The following is a 21,542-nucleotide window of genomic DNA, read 5'->3' as shown; positions in this document are numbered from 1 at the left end:
CCCAGGGAAGTTGTGGCATCTCCCTCTGGAGATACTCAAAATCTGTCTGGATGTGTTCCTGTGTAGCCTGCTATGGGTGGCCTTACCTTGAGAGGGATTTGGACTAGATGATCCTCAGGGGTCCCTTCCAACCCTAATGATTCCGTAATTCTGTAAATCTGTATATTGATAATGCAGTGTGTTTGTTGACTGGAAAAGCAAGAAAAAGAACAACAAAATTACAAAGAATTAATCATTATTAAGAGTTAAAACTAAAAGCTGAGCACATTACTGCACAAATTCTTGTTAGATTTTAGTTCATGTAGTAAAACATATCTTGTTTTTTTTTTTTGTTTTTTGCCAATGTTTGTGTAGTAAATATTTTGCTTAGTGGCTTTTTGCTCTTGTCTTGAGTAGCAAATATTCCTGGGCTCATAGAGCAACTAATTTTTTGTCTTTTTTTATGGTAGGTATATCTCATTATGAGTTCCCTGCTTTTGAGTCTCTTCAGAATTGTCAGTGTATGGAGATTGTCATGTCATTAAAATAGGTATCTTAATCACAGTTTAAAATTATAATTACGTTTACTGACCTATGGTCAGAAACCTATGTTTTTGGGTTTTTTTTTTTGTAAAGCAGTATTCTTCATACATTTTTGTATCAAAGTACCTGGAGAAAAGAGAGAACATGCTCCCATCTGTGAGATACTGAGATCATCCCTTACAGAGTTTCGTGTAAATAGCAATTCAAATAGTCTCAAACCATAGTTTGCAAGAGAGAGACTGAAAGAAGCAAATTGATGCACTCATTCATAAACCATGTGTACAAAATCAAACATCTGTTAATAGGGTTTTTTTTTTGTTGTTTCTTGAGGGATGGGGGAAATAATCAGTCTCTAAAATTAAAATTTTTCAAGCAATAGGTTTAGTTGATTACATAACATGGTCTGGAAGTATATTCTGTACTCAGTAACATCTTCAAGTACAAATTGGTCAATCATGTGTCAGAATCCGACAGTTGTTTGTAAAGTGTACTTGCAACAAGATCCTATGTATATTTATAGCTAAAGAAAGAAGAAATTATGTACTAACCTCAGTATGGAGAGTGGTTATTTGCATAGCCTGAAATAGCTGAGCCTTGTATCTCCAAGTGTCTGAATATCTCCCCTATGGTTAAGACTAAAAGTTTTACTTTTAAACCAAATAAGTAGCTAGCTTTCATCTTTGAAAGAATCAATTAAAATATTGCTTGAAAGTAGAAGTGATAAAAACATTAAATTTAGGGGTATTAAGAGCATTTTGTGTTTTCTTACAGGCCTATATAAATTTCCTGCAAGGTATAAAGTGAAGCACTTTGATATGCTTATTCTATTTAACAACAAATATGAAAAAAACTGTTTGTTGGTTAATAATTTGTAATCTTTGAGTAGCTATGAAGCACGGTTGAATATCAGTGTCAAATTAAATTATATTAGGAAGTAGGGAGTTCTCCTTTAACCTAGGAAGCAGTTCATAACTAGTCAGAATATTGTTATAAAGGCCAAAGTGAAGAACTGTTATGTTTCAGAGTGACTATATGCTGGCAGTCCTTCCTAAGATATACTGAAAAGAAAAATCTAAGAAAATAATCTAAAACTTCAACTCAATATAACCTTATAATCTGTCTTTTGAAGTTCTTCAGATGATTTTCCCTTCATAAATTCTTGCACGTCTTCACAGGTTCATGGTGTGGTGCCAGTTCTGTGTTTCCTATTTGCTAGTATTTACCATTATTAAGGTAACTGTTGGAAAAGGTAGATGTATAATTCTAGTGTTATCAAGGGCATTCTGAAAAGTGGTGGATATCTAAATTTTAACAGGATTTTTGCTTCTATAATTTTCCCTGTAATTCAGTGAGTGTCTGAAACAGTCTCTTTAATCACACATTCATACTCGTGATAAAATCACTTTATACCTCTCAGACAGCATAAATCCTACAGATCATGTAACTTTTTTTTTTCATCAGCTTATTCATCCTTCCTGTGGTAGAATGGTGTAAATTTATTATAAGGTGTCATGGTTTAAGCACTAAACCACAACACAAGTAAATGAGAATCAGGCTCTTCTCTTTTCTTCATTATAGTTTGAGATTTTTACACATTTTCTCCTATTATCTTTTGACTTACACTAAATAGTGTGGTTAGATTAGTATATTTTACAAAAGATCAGAGGTAATGATTCCTAAGTATACCAGATATTTAGAAAATGCATTGCCTCTTTTTAGCAAAATATAAAGAAAACAAATGAAAAACTAAATTTCTCTTACCTGTTTGTTTGTGTTTCTTTGGAAAATATAGCTTTTGTAGGTGTTGCTGGGCAGTAGTTTCTTCTAAAGTATTCTTGGGGCATAAGCAGACACTGACTCATTCAGACTTCTTCTATAGCAGGGAAGTTATGAATTACAAATATGGTATAAGAAACCAAATAAAGCTATTTTTAAATAGTCATAAATATTTTTATAAAACTAGTCTAATCTTTACAGAGATATAGGCACATCAAGAATTCATGTCAATATTGTAAATGTTGTAGATAGTTTGTGCATATTATCTTGAATTGCATCTTATCAGATCGAAACTGAAAAATATTTCAAAATACGGGATAAGGTAAGCCTTGTGAAAAACATAAACTAGAGATCTTGTCTACTGGCATCTTTATGTTTTTGCATCAGATATTCTAAACTGGAATACAATAATTTTCGTGAATACCCAGGATACTAATCTTTATAGTAATTAGTATTTTAAAGTGTATTAGCAGCTTTTATGGCAGCCTGTTAAAGCTTGTTAGACCTATTCTAAAGTAAGTGTCATGGATTAGAAAATAAAGCATCATTTGAGCCTTTGCAAAAATGACACAGCATTATTTGCTTTTCCTCTTACATTATCTGTAGTCTGTGATGTGTTTTGTCTCTGAAAATTTTAAGTAAATCGCATTAGATAACATAACTCTATGTCATTGTTCCACTGTGTTTCACTAAATTAAAATAAGCTAACAACTCCTTCTCAATTTGTAATACTCATTGTATGATGTTCATTATTTATCCTGGTACTTGTATTTCAAAAATGCATATGGTATGGTCAATTATATATTGCAAAACTTCTACCAGTAAAGCAGCACATATATCTATGAATAAGCTTGGGAGCAGAATGCTAATATTTGTCTTTTCTTCACAGCTGTAACTTGCCCCAGCATAGAGACTGTGGTCTCAGAACATGTTGTCTGGAGACTGATTTATGGGTCACTGAATGAGTATGGAGCTCAAGTCATGCTCAGCTGCAGTCCTGGATATTATTTATTGGGTCGAAGACTCATACAGTGTAGGACTAATGGAACCTGGAGTGTAGGGAATGAAAGGCCAAGTTGCAAGGGTAAGGAACATACTTGTTTTACAGAATATCCTGTGCTTCTTAATGCATATATTTTATTTTATAAACATCTTAAAGTTTTTTTAAGCAATATTCTGCTATCAGTGTCCTACTAAGTAAGCAAATTTTCATTAACTTGTTGAAATTAATTGATTCAAACTTTATGTGTAAAATACAATATATTTCTTACAAGAAGTATGAAGTCTTAATGAATCCGCATGCCTTCAAACTTTGTTTCTTCTTTTTCCGGTGTGTTATTTCTTTTAGTTGGGGTGGATATTTGGCAAAGCAGCTAGTACTGCTGCCCTTTAAACAACAACATTTCCTATGTTAGAGGAGTACTTAAACAGGTACTCTATTTCAATTCCAGGGCAGCACAGAAGATCCCAGTATCTGAAGGAAAATAGGCAACTGACAGGCCTAGCATACTAAACAGAACTAAACCCAAAACTTAGGCATTAAAATTTTCTGAATAGTACGTAACGTCAGTGAGCTTTTGGAGTGTGTCATCCTAAAAGAGTTGATTTATTTTCTTTTTAGAGAGTGACTTTTTCTGCAGAATTCAGTGAAATTTCTGATGTTAGGTGAAGTTTTTAATGTTACAAGATACTTGTGAATGGCTATTCTGAAACAAGCTGAATCAATAAGAGAACTTTTAAGGCGGCACTGTAGAAAAAAAATTCTTGGGATCAGGTGCACAGCTTACTAAATTATACCTTCTGGTCTTTTTAATAAAAGAGAACAGTATAATTCTTCTCTGTCAAACTCTGCTAAGGCTCCAGACTTGTCAATTATACCTTCTGATAAATGGTACCAAAGTATTTCATATGATTCTATGATGCAGATAACAGCATGAACATAAACAGCAATAGCTTTTCATATTCCAAATAAATGGCAGAGCAAAGCCTTCAGTATGGTATACACATTGTGACAAACAGAAGACAAAATTTATTTGCTTAAACACAAGCAATAAAATTAAATACAATGCAGTTATGAGACAAATTACACTATCTAAGCTGGTAGAAACTAAAAAAAAACTTGGGATAGATTCTCAGCCTTCTTCAGCAGCACCTAGAGGCTTGACAAAACATCCAAAGTCATCTCAAAAGGTACTGAATCACTCCCAAGGGTTATTCAACTATAAATTGACAGTCTCTCACTGGGAAATATGTGGCTGCAAACCTAAGGCATAGAATTTATAGAGGCAGTATTAGAGAATTATGTTAGTATTAGGAAAAAAAAAAGTGAACAATGAAGAACAATCTACACCATTTAACCGAAAATAATTTAAAACAATATTTATTTTCTAGAAAAGAAAAAAATATTTAAGATATTTTAAGAAAAAGGCTGAAAACTCTACCTGAAACAGCAATCAATACAATGCATATATACATTGGAGAGTCATCAATTTGGTAGGTGGGGCACTCACTAGATAAAAAACTGGCTGGATGGCCACAGGCAGAATTGTGGTCAATGGCTCAGTGTTGAGCTGGAGACCAGTAGTGAGTGGTGTCCCTCAGGGATTGGTGTTTGGACCGATCTTGTTCAACATCTTTGGGATTGAGTGTGCTGTCAGCAAGTTTGCCAATGACACCGAGCTGTGTGGTTCAGTTGATAAGCCGGAAGGAAGCAATACCATCCAGAGGGACGTTGACACGCTTGTAAGGTGGGCTGAGGCCAGCCATACAAAGTTCAACCATGCAAGGTCCTACACCTGGGTTGGAACAATCCCAGGCACAGTATAGGCTGGGCGGAAAAGAGATTCAGAGGAGGCCTGCGGAGAAGGACTTGGGGGTGTTGGTGCATGAGAAAATCAACATAAGGTGGCTTCAGTGTGTGCTCACAGCCCAGAAAGCCAACCATATCCTGGGCTGCATCAAAAGGAGCGTGACTAGCAGGTCGAAGGAGGTGATTCTGCCCCTCTACTCTGCTCTCATCAGGCCTCACTTGGAGTATTGTGTGCAGTTCTTGTGTTCTCAACATAAAAAGGACATGGAACTGTTGGAACAAGTCCACAGGAGTGCCACAAGGATGATCGGGGGGCTGGAGCACCTCACATATGAATACAGGCTGTAAAAGTTGTGGCTGTTCATCCTGGAGAAGGCTGCATGGAGACCTCATAACAGCCTTCCAGTATCTGAAGGGGGCCTACAGGGATGTTGGGGAAGGACTCTTCATTAGGGACTGTAGTGATAGGAAAAGGGATAACAGGTTAAAACTTAAAACAGGAAAAGCTTAGATTGGATATAAGGAGGAAGTTGTTACTGTGAGAGTGGTGAGGCTGGAATGGGCTGCCCAAGGAAGTTGTGAATGCTCCGTCCCTGGCGGTGTTCAAGGCCAGGTTGGACAGAGTCTTGGGTTGTATGGTTTAGTGTGAGGTGTCCCTGCTCATGGTGGGGTGGGGGTTGGAACTAGATGATCTTTCCAACCCTAACTATTCTATGATTCTATGATTCTATGATGGGGTGTGGAATTATGTTGGTTCTGGTTTACTCCTTTAATTTTGTTTCGAGTAAATTTTCTTTTTGAAAAACTGTCAGTTGGAAAAATACGGTGACTATTTTATATCTCATAAACTGTTGATATTTTATCAGTTTTCTTTTCATATTTAAAATTAGAGGGTGGAGTTTTTTTTTCTGTTAACAGCAATTGTGCCCCTTTTGAGCACACATGGTAAAAAAAACAGGTTGGTTTTTTTGGTGCCTGGTATGCAGTTACTGTTCAGCAGCTGAGAAGTTTTTGAAAAGCTAGTTCTTGACCAGCTTCTACGATTACAGAATTTTTATGTAAGTAGGAAAAAGGGTGACCCACATGTGATGCTTTTAACCAAAAACAAAGTATTAGGTAGATAGATACAGAAACTGAAGGAATTGCTGATTGAAAATACATTAGTTTATTCATAAGACAGGTACATTATTTATCACTCTGATAGAGGACTGATTAGTATTGAATTATGGCAAACTTCATTCTCCAAGAGATGTTCAGTAATATTTCCTCTGGATATAGATCATTAGTATCCAGAAATACACTGTAGAGGATTTTGAGGAGCCTACTGTTTACTTTCTTTCTGTCATTCACATGCTAAGGATATGATATATAAATATAGAGTCTATCTTTTTATATTTCTAAAGTAGCAGGAAAGCTAATTGAAACACTGATGGTAAGGCATTTAGATTATATTTATCAATATGTACTTTCAAGTAGTATTTCTAAAGAAATTGCAAAACATCAAACTATGGGGGTTCAGGATTGAGAGGGACCTGGCTAGTAAATTTATTTTATTTGGTTAGGAATATGCTGAACAGCTGCCTAACTTGTCAGGTGGCTCATTATTTAGGTAGTCTAATTATTTTTAACTTGAATCACTGTAATTAAAAATAATAAAGCATTGGCTTAATCACACAGTGTCATGTACTTTATTTTATCCAACTTCTACCCAATTCCATGTTGTTTTCTATAATGAACTTTTAAAAAATATTGGGGAATGTGGCCTTGAGTTTTCAGATAGGAAGTTCAGTTGTGATTGACATGTTTTAAAAGTAAACCCATGAGTTATGCTAACATAAAATGTAAGTGAAGCTCTTGAAGGCATTGGTCTGGATCTTAAATTACAATGCTATTGATATATTCTTCTAGAAACAAAAACATGATAGTATGGTTTAAATTAAATTAGAGTTCGATACATTATTAAAAGGAATTTTTTTATTCAGTGCCTATAATAGTTGTGGGTTGCAGCAGAGCTGATGCTGCTGAAGGTTTCTGTGATAATGGGTCAAGTTTAGAAAAAACAGAATATTTATATTTTTAGCAAGTAGACTACCAGATATGTTATATGATCATGAGCTGTGGTGGGGAATGAGAAAAAAGTTTGTTCATAACAATTTGGATTACTACTTGTTAACGAAAGATAATATCTTTAAAAAGACATTACACCTAAAATGGCCAGGGAAAGTATATTTGAAGAGTAGTCAGGAGTATGTACATGTGGGTTATAACCTCAGCTGTTCCAGATGTTGTTGTTATTGTACTTGTACTTGTTTTGGAGCTGCAAATACAGATTGCGTTTAAAGCTGCTGTTAAGATGTGAAGATATCCTAATGAATTTTCAAATTTAGAACATGTGCTGCCAAATCAAGCATCATTTTAAACCCTTACTGTGAACTACAATTCTTATATTTATTACTTTTAAATATTTAAAATGTAACTATTTAAAATATTTTAAAATGTTAAATTTAAACATAATTTCAGAAAATGCGAGGTGGGACATTGTCTTCCAGTCTGAGAAATAATGAAAAGTATTTTCATGCTTCAGTTTTTTTCTGTTGTTCATTTTTTTAATCTAGTTATCTCCTGTGGTGGTCTTCCATCTCCACCAAACGGAAATAAGATTGGAACCTTAACAGTGTATGGAGCTACTGCAATATTCACCTGTAACACAGGATACACATTAGTTGGCTCCCACGTGAGAGAATGCTTGGCAAATGGTCTCTGGAGCGGTACTGAAACCCAATGCCTAGGTAAGAAAAAATGTCGTATCAAGTACTAGAATTCAGCTCTTACCATTCAACAACATTTCAAAATAATTTAAAAATAAAGGTATCTTAAATATAGAAATATTGCGTACTGCATACGATTTTATACTACTCTACTAGCATATAACTTTATTAGAAATTCAGTTATATTTGATGTTGTTGGAATGGTTTTTTGGACCAGGAGGGTGTTTTAAGTGGATCAGTTCATTGTCCACATTTGCAATACTTTGATTTGCTTTGTAAAGCAGTCAGAGTGTTTGATGAAACTGGAAGATGAAACTGGAAGAACTGGAAGATGAGCTTCAGCTCAGAAGTGTTTATGATGCATTCCAGCTACTAATATCTTTCAGCATACTGAGCATTTAGTCAAGGGAAGCAGACAAGAGAGCACAAAGCAAAACAAAAGCAACACCCTTCCAAACCTTGAGATGCATTTAGCTTGGACTGTAGGTTCTCACCCTGACTCTTGCATTCTTCAGATCCACTCATATTGGTTTGCACTTCTCATATATACATATAAAATCTTTTCTTTTTCAGTAGCCTTTGAGTTAGTTGTGTACTCAACAGTGGGTATAGTTTTTGGTTGTGGTCAGTATATTTATTTCTGGAATCTTTTACTTGGCTTTTCTACCCTCATTTTACATATTTCCTTCTTGCCTCTCAGCTGAATGTATTCAGTCAATCTCAGGAAAGGAGGAATCTCTTTTTTCCAGAGTTCAGTCTCACCTGAAAAGCAGCTTTCTTCTCTGCTGCCTATCTATATGCTTTTAGTAGAACACATAGTATTCCATGTTTATCTAGTACATTTTAAACAAAATAGATTAACCACATATCATATGCAAGAATTTAATTGTTATTCAAAGAAAATAATTTATTTTAAAAAATCAACCATCAAACAGAGCAACTAGAGTAACTAATATATCAATATCCAGTATAATCTATATTCCTGATTTTTTTGTAGCAATGAAACAGTAAAAGCATTGTTTTATAAGGAAATGGTAGCCATAAAATGACTTTTCAGAAATTATTCTCTATCCAGAACTCATTTTTTGTAAACTTGTTTGACTAATTAGATAGATGTCTAACAGTAACATTTGAATTAAAGCTTTTAAATAAATTATGCTGATTATTTTCTTAGAAAATGCCTTCTCCTCCCATTCCATAGAAACATGAAGTTTTTAAAAGTATATTAGCACAACAATTCTGCATGTGAAAAATAAAATTACAGTTATCTCCTCTGACCTTGCTATTTTCAAAACATCACATTAAAAGAATCCCTGATGGTGTCAGTTCCATGAAGCAAGTCATAATGAACATGATATGTACATTTACAGTAAGTCAGTGTCAATATGCATCTGTGAGAAGGAACTTTTAATGTACCTGAAGAACTGATAATGAATGTTTGCTGAGCATTCTCAGACACTTGAACCCTTTCTTAAATTTCTCAGTGTTAATAGTGTCACTCTCTTTCGATGTTCAGATAAACAGATATGTGGTCTTTTCTATATGAGGTTGCTGGTGCTTATTACCTTATAGACATAAACGGTAATTAGGTACTCTGATGTTTTGCCTGAAATTTCTAAGCAAAGGTAATTCATAGTACCATCATCAAGGGTATTTGCAGTTACTGAACTTTGAGTGCATGCTTTCACCGAGGTGCAGAAACAAAATAAACGGCTGCAGTTTCCCTGAGCAAAACATAGACAATCAGAGCTGCATTTTAAAACACAGAATCATTCCCCTGGTAGAATATTCTATTAAAAGGAAAGAATATTGGCATCACAGTAACTGGGTGTGATGGAATCACATACTACCTCAAACATGTCTTCAAAATAACAATTTTCCAGTATCATGAATTTCATCTTAACAGATTTTTAAGAAAGAAGAAAAGCAAGTATCATTAGAAAAACATGATTTTTACCAGAGTACTACTGACAACAAGCTGCATTTCTGGACATTTTTAATACCTGAAAATTGAGAAAATATTTTGAAACAGGTTGCAAACCACAAAACAGTAATGCCCTAACAGACAAAAGCGTGATAATCTAACTGGTGAAAAAGAATGGTGTTATTAACTCTGTTCTTCCTCTGAATAGAACATACAATTTGATGGGGTTTGGGTGAAATACAGAGATGTGGGAGTCTTCTCTCTGAGACAGGGATGAAATCTCAGTCTTTGTGTCCTATGTGTCCTACTTGCCATGATAATTGCCTTTTCCTCTTTCAATCCAGATGTTAGGCTCCATCAGCAAGTAAAATGAAGGCAGAATCTTTAAGAAAAAGAAAAATAGCATGAGATCATGTAATACAGACCTGAATTAAGATTTTATAACCTTTAATTATGTACTTCTGATTGATTCCTTCATTTTACAACAGTAATCTTTGTAGTACATTTTTTGTGAATATTGTTTTACTTTTTTTATTAAATATATTCTTGTCATCTCTTACGATAGAGTGGTCAGAAGTAGAGAGGTCTCACAGACCTAACCTAGCTTCTAAATGGCAGTTCATTATTAGTGAGTTCCCAGCAAGATGTAGCTGTTTCTTGCAAATGTTGTCAACAGGAAAAACATTTCTTTGGTTTGGTATATTTTCAATTCCATACACATTATTTTACAGTTCAAAATATGCTGTATTAAGAATTATGTCATTTTGATGTAGGAAATAATGGCATAAATGGAGTATAATTACTACTTCTTTTGATATTTAGAGCAGTAAAGGAGTAAAATGAATCTTCTTTTACTTAGGGAAAAGAAATCCACTGAGGTGCTGGCTAGGAGAATGCTATGCTTCAGCATTACTTTTTCACATACATAAGTTCATCCATTCCACAGTAGAACTATATAAGAGGTTCACATATGAAGATACATCAGCTTCCTACTGGTGTTAGGTTATCCTGGACTGATGCTGACTGATGTTTAAAAGATGTTGGAACTGCAACTGCGAAGATCCAACACACCCAAGACAGTTTGTGTAGGAATATTTTCCACAGCCGTTTCTTCTTTTGCAAACATGCAAGCTATATTTACCCCTCAGGCTTCTGCAGTGTGTTATATACCATTCATTGCTAGTGTAATGCCTGACACCTGCATTTGATTATTTCAAACGTAAAGATATGTGTTAGCATTCATTCATTTTAACTAACCTGAAATACCACTTCATCATCTGATCAATAGTAATAGTATTTAGTACTTATGTATTGCTTTTCTTTTTTGAAAGGCTATAAACACAGGATAATTTGGCTGCCAACATAGAAAAACTAAATACACAAATCTCAATGCATTCTGTTTGTATTATAAATAACTCTTGCCTGTGAAAGGCCAGAAAAAGAATTTTCTTCTATCCTGACTACTGAGAAATTTATTTTACCCCTGAACACTCCAGAAGATTAACTGTCTACAGTAGCCATAAGTTGAGATTCAAATAGTCTAGAGATGGAAAAGAACTCATCAGTACAGGACCTACATAGTTAACAATACCAGTTTATTCTTGAAGTCAGCTTAAAAACTACACACAGTGAAGCTTTTGACTCTTTGCAAAACAGTAATAGATTTACTAGATATCATAGTTAGGAAAGGCTGTCTCTATATACAGCTTGAATTTCATTTACATGAAGTCATCCTTTTCTTCTCCAGGAGTGATTTGCTGTTGGATTTTGTCTGGTTTTTTTTTTGGGTTTTGGTTTTTTTTTTTTTTTTTACTAATGCATCGAAATTGGTTTCCATTACTATTATTTTATCCCCAAGGTCATATCTAAAACAATTTTTTTTTCCACATATCTGCATTTTAAAAAATTTCAAGAGACCTATTCCTGCTTGGAATGAGCACAGGACCTCTTGCAGGAGCTATTACTGCAGTAAGAGCAAAGCTTGTCTTGTGATACTTCCCAAGTGTTTCTCTAAGAATATTTGATGGACTTTTTTCTATTTTATTAATTACATTGTTGAATGCAGCCCTGTGCTTAGAACAGTTAAATGTATCAATGTCTACCTCACTAGACAAAAAATACCACATTTAAAGCTGGAACATTGTTAATGATTATTTAGTCTTTGCTAATTTCAAATTCTGACAAACTCTATAGTGCCAGTAATACTGCACAATTCTTAAGGGTGAAAATCTAAATTTGAGTTACCACGCACACACTACAGAGGGTTGTGTGTCTGCTACTAAACCACTTCTCTACATTCTCTCACACAATCTAAGTTCCTACATTCCCAACACGGTCAATGGAACTATGCAGGCTCCTCCAGAGAGCTATTCAGGAAGGCAAATTCTTAAATTTTAAAGCCAAATGATGTGAATGCCACCAGGTGTGTATTCCTAAATTTCAAGGACAGCATGCTCCAAATTTATTTCAGAGGTGCCTTTAGGACTTACCTGAAGCCTGTGAAAATCAGGAGGCAAACACTCAGGGAGCTCTAAATGAGCCTTTCCATTTCAAAGGAATGATAAAGACTCAGAGATGCTTTTTACCTATACTGTACATGCATGAATATAGTTCAGGACAGCTATAGATGAAATAGGTATCGCTTTATGTTACCCACTGTCTGTGTAGAATCAATTTATGATCTCAGGCCATCTGAGTACTCCTTATTTTTGTATCTCAGGAAAGGCATCCTTTGTGGCATGAGTACTATTACCCTGGAGTAATGCATCCTGTATTGTTTGACCGCAGTTGATATAACTAAGGAGAAAACAGTGCTGGTAGACATTCCTTCCTTTCCATGCCTTCATCTATCTGGAAAAAGTGACTATTTCAAAGTGTTCTGACCAAATTGGAAAGCAATATAAAGAAGAGTTGTAATTTTGATACGCATATGAACTTATAAGCACAGAAATTGCATTAAATATACCAGTTTACCTAAAAATCAAGTGAAAATAAAATAAAGGTGATTATCATTTGAAAAAGTGAACAGAATAAAAACACTGTCTACAATTACCAAAAACCATTAATAAATAAACATGAACTTCACTGTAGAAGCTAGAACTGAATGTTAGGAAATATTTCAATGTAACAAGATATACTTAGCTGAAGAAGTACTTATTTTTTCTTTCAAGTCTGTGTACAAGCCTGCATTTTGCAGGGAATTATTTAGACTGCAGAAAATTTCTAAGAAATATAAATAGGGGACTAAATTAGCTAATACAGCTAAGTGGGACATATATACATATCTGAAATAACTCTGTATTTCTTCTCATAAAGGCTGTAGGCTGACTGTGATCCCACAGAAATTATCTGTTAATTTACATTTGATTGCAGTCTTAGGAACTGTCTACTAATGTCTGAAGACGTACTTGTGAGAAATCAGTTGTTTCTTGGATATGCATAATAACAAGGACTATGTTCAAATAAAATAACAGCACCAGGACATGGTAATGAGCATGACACTTGATCATCTCTCCTGTTAATTCATTATAACAATGCCTAGACATTTTTTGGCTACAATTCTGCAAGACAATTTCCAAGAAGGGATCCAGTTAGCTTACAGCAGTACTGATCCTGGTAGGCAGCTTGTTACCAGCTGTGCTGGTTTGGAGGGCAAGAGATTTTCATTTTATGGATGTAGACTGCTCTGTGCTGCTTGGCCTCTGCCAGGTAATGGTCTCAACCATGTTTAATTCATTAGTAGAGATCTACAAAGTTCAAGGCAAATCATTAATAATAGAAATCAGAATTCTATGATGAAATAATAGAATGGATTTAACATTCAAAGACCTTTTAATTCAAGCTTCTCTCAGGAAAAAAGAAACCTTGCCAAGGGTAGGGGGGGAAAATGCTGAAATTATCAGTTTTCTAGCAATTAAACCGATTTGTAATTTCAGACATTTGTAATTTACATTTTCCAGTTATTCTTTTGACAAATAATGTCATTTCTGCAACAGAATCTGCAGAAACTGTACAAATGAAAATTTAAGCTATTTGAATATCACTTCACCCTAAAAAAAGTAGAAATATCGTGTAGTTTTTGCATCTCAGAACTTGATCTGTACAATGCAGAGTCTAATATATTGTTCATTGAAAGCAAGGTTGAACTTTTATTTTCCTATCAGCATTCTTATAATGTTGACAAAGTTTATAAGAATATATGGGTTTGATGGGTTATTCTTCTATTGTAGCTGGTCACTGTGGTTCTCCAGACCCAATTGTAAATGGTCATATTAGTGGAGATGGTTTCAGTTATCGCGATACTGTAGTTTACCAGTGTAATCCTGGCTTTCGACTTGTTGGTACGTCTGTCAGAATTTGCCTGCAGGATCACAAGTGGTCTGGACAAACTCCTGTTTGTGTCCGTAAGTATAATTAATTTTTCACTTAATTATTGCTATTATTTTAAATGTAATTGAACATTAACAGTAGATTGGATGTTCAGAGCTGTTTGAATGAGAAGCTCAGATTGGATATTTATTGGACCTGTTTTCAATTACAAGAGGCATTATGATAATCTAATCCAGTTTGTAGCCTGGCACAGGCTGAATAACTATATCCAGTAATTTCTGGATTTTGTTGTTTCAGAAACAGGTTGACATAGGCAGTGAAGTGGATTGAACAACAGCCTGCAACTGTATAACTTTATTTATCTCTCTCTCTCTCAGCATAATTTCTATGTCAAGTGTGGGTTTACTGAGCCTCTCCCTTACTTTTTCAGCAGAAATACCCAAACCTCTTAACCTGTTTTCATTGTTTATTAGGTAAAGCTGAAATACTGTTCATCTGTACTGTTTTGATGACTGCCCAGTTTTCCAAGTAGCCCCCCTAATACTTACTGATGCAAGTCCAGGCAGGGTATTGAATTATAGTTAGGAAAAATGTTAGCTATTTTATACCCTTTAGTAGTGTTTATTTTGCTCTGAATTCACCAGCTTTTGAAAATCCCATTATTAATTGCTGGAATATTAAGTCTTTCCTACTCTACTTACTTCCTTATTTACATGGTAGGCTTTCTGAAATTTTCTGAAGCATCAGCCATTTAATCAGACAAGTCTGATTTTTCATATTTTTATTTTACTATTTTATTGTGTAATTGATTTAATTATTCTTTTTTAGTTTCAATGTCTCACCATTTTTATACCACGCTTATTCTTTTTAATGAAGCACTTATATCAACTATTTCAATTTTGCAGTTTTTTTGAGATGTCTGCAATTCAGACAGAAGTATTTTTGTCTGCACATAGTCACTGAGATGATCAGCTTTTCTGTTCAATCCATGTTAGTATTTTTTGTTTCATTTCTGAGAAAATATTTTACTGATAAATCATTAGATTTTAAAATGTTCCCTACTTATCTTCTTAGCTGCAGGAAATATCTAACAAGTCTCATTGTCCTTTTAAAATCCTATTTATATATTCAAGTGATTTATATTAATCAAAGGAGAAATGCCACCGCCTAGCAGTATTACTTTTAGTAGATTGATTTTACCATGCAGTGAAAAAAATCCCCTCAAAAGAAAGGGACAAAGCTGAGGGTTGAGGGGAGGGATGCAGGAGCTGTTTCTTCCTGAATGGATGTTATCATTACTGATTTAAGAATAACTGGCAGCAAATTCTGTCATTACAGGTTGCCTAATGCTTTCCATTACAGCATGGTTTTCTTTTGCTTATAATTCTGCCAGACTAAAAAGCCATACAAGATGATTTTTTTTTTTATTTTTTTTTTTAAGTCAGTATCCGAGCTTCGTAGAAATGGCTCTGTTATTTCTAGGATGGAAAACGAAAACATACTGTTTATTAATACTAGAGAGTGCTCTCTAATGTTATACTGAAATGGCCTTCTGAGTGAGCAGTGGTGGATCAGGAACTAGAAATATGGTGAAGGTACTAGAAAGAAGTTGCAGGCTGTGCCCCTGAAAATTAATCACAAATTGGCCTTAATTTTGTGAGATTTTTAAGAGAAGATCATGTGTCTTTTTATTTTTCTGATCAGCTTTGAAACGAATTTCAGAGTTGTAAGTACTAGACATTGTAATCTTAGAAATTATCTAAATATTCAGAGAACCCCACCCATTACTACTTTAGCTTCTTAGTCTCACATGAGTGTCAGCCTCCTTTATCTTGCATGATTTGTGACACTCAGGTGTTTCCCTATCTCTTTATTGGATAACCACTTGGACCACACTTCAGCCTCTGAAAAGATCTTTTCACTTGCTGGTTGTTGAGAGTTAACAGGAAATATGAAGGTGTCTGATGAGTTCCTTGTGAGTAACTTTTAAAATGAAAATATTGATTTTTTTTTTTTTGTACTGTATTAATGATGGCCAAAACACAGGCTTTGTTATATAGCTGGAAAATTAGACTGGATTTTTTTGGTTGTCCAAGTACTGTCAGTACTACCACTCATTTTTTTCTGTGTTACGTATTTTCTGTGGTGAGATGGGAATCTCCAGGGTCTAAGAAAGGCACCATGTTAAAGACTGGAGTATATATTTGAGAGTTATATTACATTAAGTGGGTTGGTCTTTTGGCAGTATAATAGGCAAACTTGTAATTCCTTAGTGAGTATTAATTTCAGACATGCTAAGTGCATCTGTTTTCCCATGACACATTTAGTGTATGTGTGGGTATACAAGCATGCATTTGCATGCATGCATAGGGCAGTTACTTATATTAAGACGGAGGAGAGAATTTATAATTCATCATTTAGATGATACAAAACCAACGGTGCTAAACTTTATTTGAAGTGTCTTAGCTACTGCTATGGCAGACTATTAAATTGATTGCATAAAAGCCTAGTGAATGAAAACACAATCATGCCAAAATTATCTACTTTGTTTTTTCTTAAAAAATAAAAATGCTTTGAAGTACTGTCTACTCTATGAATCCAGGCATTGCAAAGTTGGTCAACAGGTCAGTGATATCTAGTAACTACAATGGAGCAGTGGCAGAAGTAGATGCAGTGATTAAGAGCATCTAAGCTCTTTAGTTTCTGGAAAACATTACAAAAGAGAGAATCCTGTCAAACATAACAAGGTCTAAATGCGAGCTGACTGAGTAGTCTTACTAGAAGTATGCTTCTGTTGAAAAGGCAACTGAATGGAATTATCCTTCATTATCAGACTTTTTACAAGAGACCTAAATTTTATATCGTTAAAACCTATGTCATTTAATTTGTTCATGAAATGGCAGAAAGTTTAAGGTAATAGAATTTTTTTTAATAGGTTTTTATATGGGAACTATGTTAACTGATTTATTATGCCCCTGGAAATTGTTTTATTTATTAAAACTTAATCATCTGTAACAGTTGAAAAAATGAAACAACTGTGCTAGAATAAAGTTGATCCTGTGCATGTAGTAAGACTTTATTCTGCTGTTTTGGCTTTCACCTTAAAATGCTGCGAATTAAATAGTACAGAAAGGATTCAAGTGGTGTAAGTAGATTTATTTAAACAATTTAAGTGTAAATGCATAAGTCTGTATACAGGAAGTTGTCCAGTTTAATTCCGTAAGCTCAGGTACTCTTGAAAAGAATGTTTCACAGTTGAACTGTGTATGTAATAAAAAGAAATACATTTAAATTATTTTTCACATTATTCTTCAATTAAAAAAAAAGAAAAAAAACCCACAACAGAAAAACAGACTACAAAATAATATAGCTAAAGATAAATGTGCATAGGGTATCTATTTGAGTAAGATAAATATCACTAACACAATGTTGAAAAATTGTATGTTTTTATACATATATACATATATACGCATTCTGATTTTATATTGTCAGTATCTATGCTTTTCTGTATTTCTCTATACTATTTTATTGGTTTGTCATGTGGAAAGCTAGAGCTTGACCGTAAGATGTGTATTTTTTTAAGTGTAATTCAAGTTTAATCAACACATGTAATACACATAATGAGAAAAACTTACTCCTAACAATTTCTCTATTGCCATAAGAAAATCTGCTTAAAAGCATCACTTCTTCATCAAAGCAGCTTAAGAACTTTGGAAGAGAAGTGCTTCAGAACGCCAGAATGCTCTGAAGCAGTACATCAAATTCAATTTGTTTGGCTCTACTACATTTTAAAGCTTGCAGGAAAAAAAAAATATTTTCTTTTATTTGCATTAGTAGGAAATATAGTGAACTCTACATTTTTTAAGACCTGATACATATCAAATGGGTGTCAAATGAAAAAATATGTATAAATATTTATGTTACAATTTCAACATAAGATAAAAAGTAGATTCTGAAAGTTTTATTGAAAAATGTAGATTTTTCTCCTGGCACTTAAGAATCCTGAATAAATGCATCCTACTTTTTCTTAAATTTCTTTTATAAATATGAAAGAAAAATTCAGAAGGAACAAAAAACCAACCAAACAAGTACAACAAGGAACTCAAACCTGTAAGTGACTCCATGGAACTCAGTACCTTTCAGTTGAATGCTAGCCTGTTTGGTTTTTTTCTTTTTCTTTTAACAGCGATCACATGCGGACATCCTGGAAATCCAGCTCATGGAATGACTAATGGCAGTGAATTCAATTTAAATGATGTTGTAAATTTTACTTGCAACACTGGGTACTTACTTCAGGGTGCATCTCGAGCACAGTGCCGGAGCAATGGGCAGTGGAGTAGCCCTTTACCCAACTGCCGAGGTAAGAAACCTCATACATTCTCTGCTCTCTAATGACTTACTTCAGGCAGGATTCTTTGCTGTGCCTTCAAAATATTGAAACATAATTCAGAAAACTGACTTTTAGGCGCTTATTGCCACCTTTACATGAGTTTTTGCATTTCTATATTGGAAAATGGACTTAAGGCTGAGTATTGAGGAGGCCTAAGCTTTTCAGTATTTTACCTCAGAGTTCTCAATCTTCAATCCCTACCATGTCATTTATGTCTATATACATGATGTGTAAAGTGTACTTTGCATCACAAAAGTTATATTACATGAATAAATCACAGTTGGCTATCTGTGGTGGTTTAAAACCAAACTGCACAGCTTGTGTACTCACTCCCCCCCTTGCTCCCCCAACTCCCGGAGAGTTAGGAAGGAGAATCCAAAGAATGTAGCCCCCACGGGTTGAGATAAGAACAGTTTAATAACTAAGGCATAACACAAATCACTACTGCTACTACTACTACAAACAATAATGATAAAGCAAATAGCAAGTGAAGAGAATACAACACCTCACCAGCCACTGACCCATAACTCACCCCACCCTGCCCGACTGAGCACCGACCGATACCTCCTCCATCCCCCCAGAGCTCCAGCCCTTCCAGGTCTCTCCCGGTTACATCCTGGGCATGATGTGCTATGGTATGGAATACCTCATTGCCTAGCCTGGGTCAGGTGCCCTGTCTCTCCTTCCTCCCGGCTTCCCCTCCTCCCTGGCAGAGCATGAGGCTCAGAAAAGGCCTTGGACAAACCAAACATTTGAGCAGTAACTCAAAACATACTTGCTATCAGCAACCATTCTCAGGCCGAAAGTCATAACACAGCACTGCACCAGCTACCAAGAAGGAGAAAAAATTACTGCTACTGCTGAAACCAGGACACTATCTATCTTGAATTAGGTGCTTTAGAGTACAGTTTCCATAGATGGTCTATTAGACCTATTAAAAGTCATGCAAATGAATATTCGTGCATCAAGACACTATTAATTCCTCTCTATTTGCTAGTAGTATCTGAGAGATTTTAATAACTTTTCTAAATGTGAAACTTCACTTTTCTTTCTCCAGAAAAAAATGTTAAAGTAGGATTAAATTCTGATTGCTTTTTTGCAAAGGCATAACTGAACTTGATTGGTAGTCTACTCTGAGTAAGATGTAGATGTTTGAGAAATAACAAAGCAAGGGTTCATGTTCTGACGTGCGTATCAGGAAAGGACAAAAATAAGTAATTAAAAAATTAAGTGTAAGTAAGCTCAAAGGGAAACAAGTCCCTGAAGTCACTCTGTTGTTTCTATTTCCATTCATGGCCACTGTTATTACTTATTTCCCTCAATCTATGGCTGTTGTTGCAGAATAAGGAGTTAATACAAAATCTTTGTTCCGTTACACCTGTATCTTTATCAGACCACTAAAATCAGTTCGTATTGGTCAATTTTTTAATGTTATTTTATGATACTGTGAAATGTTTTCTTCTGAATTGCTGAGGCAGATTTAATTTCTTCTGGCTTTAACGCAGATGAAAATTGTCAGAGAGGTGAAAAGCAGGACATGAGGTGAATCGTGTAAGGTCCTTTCCAACCCTAACTATTCTATGATTCTATGATTCTATGTAACATCTACTGAAAGATCTCAAAAACTTGGGAAAAAGTTTTTGCAATACTGTATATGCTTTTTTTCTGAAGGCTCCAGACAGAAATGGACTGTAATGGAGCTAATTATTCAGAATACAAGCCTGGAATTCTGTTGTGCTCCCTGGTTAGACCCTCCAGATCCAAGTTAGACAGCTTGCTGGGAAAGGGGTTAATACTAAAGCAGATAAATAATGTTTCCAGAAATACAGTGCTAGTAAGCATTTATTGGGTATTTTCTTTCACTGGAAGAATGATCACTTAAAAGTTAAATCAATGCAAGTAATATGCTTTTCGTGCTTTGTAACTTGTCTTTCATGTGCCTAAGTAAATTCCAGTCAGCGAACTTGTAAGAATACTCACACTGAGACTAAAGATCATGTAAAAAAAGTTAACTTAAGCTATTGGTGGCTTCATTATCTTCACCTGTTGGTTTATTAAGACTCATATTGCATTACAGTGGTTGTTCCTAAGAATAGTAATTATCCTTGGTGATTAGCTCATCATATTTTTTCAGAGATAGCTGATGTAATTTCAAGCTCAGTGTGTGTGGAATTAGATCTTTCATTCTCATTAAAACAATACAGAGATGGCAATTCCCCCATTCACTACCCTCCAAAGTTATTCAAATGAGCTAACAAGCATAACAGTATAATTACTGGAGTGGAGTTAGCAAACTCTTCCTCTTTAGACTCATGTACTTCTCCCCCCTTTTTATACCATTTTGTTTTGCTAGGGTTTAATGAACAAACTCCTCTGTCTCATTTGTGAAGTTTTGTTTAAACATTGAAGTGATGTTTATTTGTCGAAAATGCACACTTTTTTCACATATCTTGTAGTTTTTCGAAGATCTTGTAGGTGCAGTCTGAATCTGCTCTATTTTACTGTCATGGGCAGAGATTGCACAGTTTTACTTAAATTCAATGTATTTACAAGCTGATTTACTCAGCGATTTATATTGAATACAAGTACATTTTTTAAAAGTAAAACAAGTGACAGTGAAAGAGAAAAAATATAAAAATAATGCAAAGACTCTGAAGATTTTAAAAAAAAAACACCAAAATAATTAAGACCCTTACAGTTATTCCAATGTTTCAGTTTCATCTTCTGTCTATTTTCCCTTTCTTTTTTCATTTTATCATACAAATTTGAATTTGATCCAGGCCAGTTTATGATCTGAAATCTTTTTTAGGGAGGTTAGTTTTCTGAAAGTAATATCAAATCTGTCATTCAACACTTTACTAGGCATGGGGTGCTCCCACAAAAAACGTCTCTGCATGCATCTACCCAGTTGAATTCTACGTGTATATCTGGGTAAAGGAGTCTTTTCTACTGTAAGATGCCTCCCTGTAATCTCGTAGCATAATTAAATTTACATAATTTCAGTGAGAGCAGAATTTGATTTAA

At 34.6% G+C, this 21,542-nt stretch overlaps 1 protein-coding gene across 1 annotated transcript in view; it reads left to right on the top strand.

Annotated features, from left to right (window-relative positions):
* CSMD1 (CUB and Sushi multiple domains 1) overlaps window positions 1-21,542 on the top strand; it is a 1,105,213-nt gene that overhangs the window by 1,036,799 nt on the left and 46,872 nt on the right. Inside the window, exons 51-54 of the mRNA XM_013130058.2 lie at window positions 3,188-3,382; window positions 7,723-7,896; window positions 14,029-14,202; window positions 18,315-18,488. Of these exons, the coding sequence (XP_012985512.2) occupies window positions 3,188-3,382; window positions 7,723-7,896; window positions 14,029-14,202; window positions 18,315-18,488 (717 nt within the window). The remainder of the gene's footprint in view (window positions 1-3,187; window positions 3,383-7,722; window positions 7,897-14,028; window positions 14,203-18,314; window positions 18,489-21,542) is intronic.

Source organism: Melopsittacus undulatus, chromosome 3, assembly GCF_012275295.1.
Source record: "Melopsittacus undulatus isolate bMelUnd1 chromosome 3, bMelUnd1.mat.Z, whole genome shotgun sequence".
NCBI classification, from domain to species: Eukaryota; Metazoa; Chordata; class Aves; order Psittaciformes; family Psittaculidae; genus Melopsittacus; species Melopsittacus undulatus.
Note: the sequence above shows the minus strand (reverse complement) of the source record. Positions and strands in the feature narration are given on the sequence as shown.